This window comes from Capsicum annuum, unplaced genomic scaffold (genome assembly GCF_002878395.1).
Source record: "Capsicum annuum cultivar UCD-10X-F1 unplaced genomic scaffold, UCD10Xv1.1 ctg3234, whole genome shotgun sequence".
NCBI lineage: Eukaryota > Viridiplantae > Streptophyta > Magnoliopsida > Solanales > Solanaceae > Capsicum > Capsicum annuum.
In genome coordinates, this window is record NW_025839043.1 from 65,922 (window position 1) to 73,046 (window position 7,125).

At 32.4% G+C, this 7,125-nt stretch overlaps 1 protein-coding gene across 1 annotated transcript in view; it reads left to right on the forward strand.

The window, feature by feature from the left end:
- The window catches only part of LOC124891214, a 28,591-nt gene extending 23,064 nt beyond the window's left edge, over positions 1 to 5,527 (forward strand). Inside the window, exons 3-4 of the mRNA XM_047403027.1 lie at positions 3,373 to 3,519; positions 5,411 to 5,527. Coding sequence (XP_047258983.1) covers positions 3,373 to 3,519; positions 5,411 to 5,527 — 264 coding nt within the window. The remainder of the gene's footprint in view (positions 1 to 3,372; positions 3,520 to 5,410) is intronic.
- The last annotated feature ends 1,598 nt before the right edge of the window (positions 5,528 to 7,125 follow it).

Consider the following 7,125-nt stretch of genomic DNA (forward strand, 5'->3'; position numbering starts at 1 on the left):
ACTACTTAATAGAGTCCCTTTTAATTAAAACTACCTTCATTTCAAATTAATAATAACTTTTGCCAAAAATAAAAATAAAAATAAAAATAACTTTTCATATAAATATAAAGTTAGTAATAATTTTTAACTACACTCTCATAGTCAATATTGTTCAATGCTTAAAAAACATATAATAAATAAGGTAACTTAATCAATAATAAATAGTACATTGTGTTTATTATTTTTTCTTGGCGGACTTGAAAAAAGATAAATCAATTACTAAAATAGGATGAACAAAATACTTTTTTAAAGTGCGTGTAAAAGATAAACACAACAAATAAATGGATCAAATGAAATAATCTGTTAATGTAATTTAATTATAAGTTAATATTCTTATAGCACTATTAAGTTAGTTGAGAAAATTGAAGGAAAGGTGTCTTTTAAGTCTTGAATGAAGGATTGGTGACATTGACCAACTTACAGGGTCAAACATAATTAGGAGACTTGATTATGTTAATTGTGGACTTGATTAATATTTTAAAAATATTCTAATATTTTCAAAAATACAAATCAGCCCAACCCACAACCCTCTTCAATTCAAATCAATCGTCTCTCTTTTCTTTTGACAGTTTCTCCCAACCAACGGTTCTACAAATTTCTCCTTTCAATCCCCGACGACTTCAACCTCTGATGATAAATAGTTGGGCTTTGAGTTCCTTTTTGACTTCAATCGTCAATCGATGTGACAGCCTTGCTCTCCAGCCACAACAACTTTAACTTCTTCATCGTTTCTTTTTTCCTTCACAAGTAAAAAAATTATGGCCTTTTTAGTTTTGAAGAAAACGAGGAACTTGAGCCAACTTCTCTTATAGTATTGGTTACGAATTTCAATAATTGTTGCTTTGATTTTAAATGCGTTCTGAATAAAATCCTAATTTTTGGTATTTCTTCTCTTCTCTTTTCGAAGCAAATTATGATTTTTTGTTGTTTGTTGTGTTTTTTTAAATTTTGATTTTTGTTGTTTGTGTTTATACAAACAAAAAAACGATGTTGGTGTTTTTCGTGTTGTGCCCATTGTTGGGTTGATTTGTTCTCAATAAAAATGGTGATATTGTTGTTGTTCTATTGAACAAAATCGTGCTACTTTTTTTCTCCAACAGATTATCCATCTGGTGCAATAGATTAACCATCATATGCAATAAATTTAGCATATGATGCAACAGATTAACCATATGATGCAATAGAAGGACCATCAGATTAAAAATCTAATACAACAGATTAACCATATGAGGCAACAGATTAACCATCTAATGCAACAGATTAATCATCTAATACAACAGATGAACCATCGAATAAAAAATATGATGCAATAGATTAACTATATGATATAACAGATTAACTATATAATGCAATAATTTATCCATCTGATGTAACAAATTAACCATATGTTGCAATAGATTAACCATCTGATGTAACAAATTTGCTATCTGATGCAACAGAGGAACCATCGATTAAAAATCTAATGCAACAAATTATTCATCTGTTGCAACGAAAATACAATCGAATTAAAGATTTGATGTAATAGATGAACCTCTCATTAGATAAAATCCTATCAACTATTCGAACAGGACATGTCCAAGACTTGATTTTTTCAACCGATCATTCATCTGTAGCGATAGAAAACCCTTCTGTTTGAAGAAATCTAAACAATATTGACCGTTGATAACTGTTCCAACAGATCACTCATACGTTGCAACAGATGTATGATGTATTATCGCAATAGAGTACTCAACCATTTTTATAGTGTTGATAACTATTCCAACAGATCACTCATATGTTGCAACAGAAGTGTGATCTATTGCACAAATTATTCATCTGTCTCAACAGATGAGTGATATATTTTGTATTGTGGCAATAAATTACTCAGCCATTTTTACAGGTTAGTTAACTGTTCTAATAGATCATTCATATGTTGCAACAGATGTGTGCTTTTTTACCAGACCATTTATCTACCTCAACAAATGAGTGATATGTTTTGTATTGCCATAATAGATTACTCATCCGTTGTAATAGGAAAGTTAACTGTTCCAACAGATCACCCATATATTGCAACAGATGTGTGATCTGTTGCATCGACCATTTATTTGTCTTAATAAATGAGTGATATATTTTGTATTATTGCAACAGATTACTCATTCGTTGCAATAGGTTAGTTATTTGGTGCAACAGATAACCTACCTGGTGTAACAGATATGTGATTTGTTGCAACTGTTATTTTACTATTTTGCATGTTAGATTTATTGTTATTCTTTTTTAATAATGCATTAATCAACTATAATATTTTTTTTTATGTTTCTTTTAGTTCTAGATAATATGGCTCCCAAAAGAATAAAAACTGAATCAAGTCTAAGTAAATAAACAAGTGAAGCAGCTAGGCTACATCCACCACTCTATGAGCTTGCTTTACAAACGTTATCTCAATCAGGAGCAGAATATGATGAACATGGGCTGGAGGAATATTTTAAAAAAGATGATCTAACTATTAATAGCCCTTTCACTGAAGATTTGGTCAAAACCTTTAGCATTGATCGTCCTGTGAGAATGCAGTGCGATGGTACCACGAATTTAATGGGTGATTTTGTGGTTAAGTCAGCTATGAAAAAATCTTTCAATGCCTTTAGAAAATACTTCGAGAACAAAAATTGGATGCTTATTTCAGGGACAACAACTTTGGGAAATATCTTGGTTTGCTAGAGGACAACAGTGCTCGTTTCCAAATAAAAATAGTATATGAACTTCTCAAGCATAGGTTTATGTATGAAAACAAAGATAAGATGGATGAGGTGTAGATAAATTACTGTGGCATGCCTGTTTGTTTTGGTTGGAAGGAGTTTGCTATAGTTACTGAACTAAAATGTTATCCTCCTTCTCCTTCTCATATTATACCTATTCTAACCCATAAAAAGCACCTCGCACACCCAAAAAAGGCAAAGACAAGTCAAGTGATCGTGATGACCTGGTGTCCATTGTTGTTCCAAGCTTCAAAAATAAAAATTTGATAGAAGCGTTTAAAGGTAAAAGAATTTCAAAGAAGCACAAGCAATCATTGTGCTTGGTTTGGTTTGTACATAATATTCTTTGGGCGAGAGACATTAACAACAATATAAGTGTTGGTTTAATAAAGCTCTCTGAGGATCTTGAGGTGTTTAACAACTATCCTTGGGGTTATGAAAGCTTCAAAATAACTGTTAAATATTTGTTGACTCCGTTAACGCTAATGACAGTCAACTTATATGGCTTTATATAGGCTTTTATGGTAAATGTTTCTTTTATTATGATATCATTCATTTTTTTACTCAATAATGATTTTGATTTATTGGCGTTATTTTATAGGCTTGGGCGTTTGAAGACATTCCTTATTTGAGACAACAAGTTAACTACCGGAAAGAAGTTTTATGTCCAAGAATGTTGAGATGGTTGTCAGCCAAAGCTGATAAAAATGCAAAATTTCTTGATCTATTCACCCCCCTGAAGGATGCAGTAAGTATAATTATAATTAAGTTTTTATTTTAATCAGTGATTTTTTGAATTATCTAATCATAATTATAATATATGTAATGATTTATGTTAGATTGTGCATCCGCCGCTTGTTCCGACAAACACATATTTGTTTCAACCGATGACACATCTGCTGAACATTATCAAACAGCTATATACTTCTGTTGCAACAGTTGACTAACTTGTTGCATCAGATAAAGTATCTGTTGCAACATATGTCTCGTCTGTTTTAGCAAATCAAATAGCTCTTCGTACCACTTTTATTTGTACCAACAGATGACCTATCTGCTGTAACAAATAGTCATCTATTGAAACAAATTAAATCAAGACTTTCTACCACTTCGGTTTTTCCAAACAGATGATTCATATGTTGCAATAGATGATTCATCCGTTAGAAATTATCATACAGGTCTTCCTCATGTAGAAATTTATCCCAACAGTTGATTCATCTATTGTAATAAAAATATAATTTATTTGGGATAATTTAAAACAGGAGAAAGACCTGTTTGATTTGCTAGAATAGATGAGTTGTCCTTTTTCATTTTGTTGTATCTCTGTGATTAGCATTGACCACTTCTGGCTTTCCATGTGGATGTAGAAGCTACTATTGAACAACATAGAAAATATGCTACTCTTTTTATGAAAATACGGAGAACAGAAAGCGCAGAAATCGTATGTAAGCTACAATAAATATCCACGACGACCAAAGCCGAATTCCATAGCACCGGATGAAGAACAACTTGTTCATATTGAGTAGATCTTTATAGCTTGAGTCTTTCAAAGTAATAACCTCACCCTTCCTTAGAATTTCTTAGCATCAATACTTAAATTGTTGATGTATTTGTTAGGATCTGTACCCATAAATTTTTTTTTTACATTTCATTTATTTGTTGATTTATTTCATATAATTTATGAAGGCTTTGATTTATTTTATTTTGTCTATGAATTTTATTTTTTTCCTTAGATTTGAACTTATTAATTGAAATGGAATACAAGATTCAAATATTGCAATAGATGACACTTCTATTGGAAAATATCAAACAGATTTAGACATATGTTGCAACAGGTAAGTAATCTGTTGGAAATTATCAAACAGGTTTTCCCACTGTTGCAATAGATAGACCTAGATAGAAATATCAATATAATGCAACAGATGACCAATCTATTGCAACAGATACCCTATATGTCAGAACAGGTAGAATATCTGTCACAATAAATGGACAATCTATTACATTATAAAAATTCAACTTTCATTAGACAGAAAAAATTGCTACTACATGTAAAGTGAAGTGACTTGAAATAAAAAAGGTGGAACCCATCAATAGTGTTCATTTTAAACACCTAAAATAAAATAGGCATCAAGTAGACAGTGTTCATTTTAAACACGTAAAATAAAATAGGCATCAAATATGTCAGTTTGACACTTTTTGCCCTGTTGGCTGCTTGCGTGTAATTCACGTAGCCAAGGCTCGTTGAACCCCCATTTTTGCTGACTTGGCATCTGATTTGGCCCCCAACGGTTATTTTTATCCCACTGTCTTATATATTTATCTTCTTCTTAAAATTTAACCCTAAATTCCCAAATCTTCTTTTTCTTCTTCATCTTTTTTTCTCTATCCAAATTCTTTAAATTATTTGCATTTGATTTTTTTGCATACTTTTTTTTATTTTTCCAACTATCCCCTAATTTTGTGATAAAACTTTTTGATATTGTAAGTGTGATCGTGAAGCTCTATTGAAGACTTATTGAACTCAAAAAAATCTAAGTCATAGGTTTTTTACTTGTAAGATTTCAAAGGTAATATTTTTTATTTAATTAGTTGATTAATAATTGACTTGTAATTATTTTGTAATTGTGATCTTGTTTTTGTAGAAGTTGAGTGGATGTGATTATTTTGATTGGTATGAAGAACGACACCCTTCACAAGTAAATCGTATAATCTGGGGTTTGTTGAAGAAAGTCAAGGCTTTTAAAGAGAAACGAAATTGAGCAAGAAGATACTACATTATTGGCGTTATTGCTACTGGTTTGGTGTTGTTAGGCACATGGATATTCAAGCCTAATTGCTGAAATTTTCATAGTGGTGTATTTGTATTTGCTACTGGTTTGGTGTTGGTGAGCTCATGGATATTCAAGCCTAATTGCTGAAATTTTCATAGTGGTGTATTTGTATTTGCTACTAGTTTGGTGTTGTTGAGCACATGAATATTCAAGCGTAATTGTTGAAAAATATCAAACAGATTTAGACATATGTTGCAACATGTCGGTCATCTATTAGAAATTATCTAACAGGTCTTTCCACTGTTGCAAGTTGCAACAGATAAGACTATATAAGCATAATGCAACAGATGACCAACCTATTGCAATAGATAAACTATCTGTTTGAACAGATAAAATATATTTTACAACAGATGGACAATCTGTTGCATTCTAAAAAATTCAACTTTAATCAGACAAAAAAAAAATTGTCCCTACATATATGTAATGTAAAGTATGTAAAGTGAAGTGACTTGTAATAAAAAAATTATTATTTCACAGGCTCTTCTTCATACACAGGCTCCATGCGTCCAGTTAGTACCCCATAAACTCGGACCTCTTTCATGTTTACCGTAATGTTCTCATACAGAAATGTCGTTGGCTCGGCCATTTCAGTGTCCATCAGCAAATATTCAATGTGTGCAAGAGCGTGCGACCCGCACGCGACAACAGTTTCATTTTTTGGGAGGTCCATGTCCTTGTTTTGACCTTCAAAATCCCATGGATGCTTCATTAATACTTCCTTTGACAAATAATCCATCAGTTTACTCTGCCTCAACAAGATGGGGAATAACTCCAACAGTGGCTCCATGTAGGTAAAAAAATCGACCTCGTCCAAGGCAGGTAAGTTGCAGTCATAAACCTTGATCTTTCCCTCCTTTAGAAGTATCTCAATAGCCCAATAATATGCGCCGTCTATGTTCATGACTCCAAGAATCCTCTTTACCTCGGACTAGCTCTTACTGTGTGGATTTGGCTTCTCCCCTCTAATATATTTTATCATTTCTTTATCCCATTGGAACCCAGAAAGTAACGAATGAAATCCCTCTCCACCGGGAGTTGACGCTAGCTTACTAAGATAATTGTACTTATCCTTGAGATTCCTGTAGAAGTCGAGGTTCATTATCCTATCGGCAGGATCATAAGCTTCCGGGTACGCTAATTGCCTGCCCCTCATGAGGCAGAGAATTTCTTCAACATACTGTGATATAAGAAGTCAATTTTTAAATAGGTTAGTGATACAAGAAAGACCACAGAAGGCACAAAACAACTCACAAACAGTCCACAAATTGAGAGCAACTCGAGGACCCCTTTGAGCACTAGTTTCGGCCAACAACAACAACACAAGTATCATGAGTTTACAAGGTCTTTTAACACCAAAACAGCAACAATACAACAAGAACAAGATGAACACAATGCACACAAGATTCGGATTCAACATGAGCAAATGATTACAAGATACAAACACTAACACAATTGCAACAAAGGTAAAGATAGATAGTGAGACATGAATTATTACAAAGATTAGGAACTAAAGAGTATTTAAACTC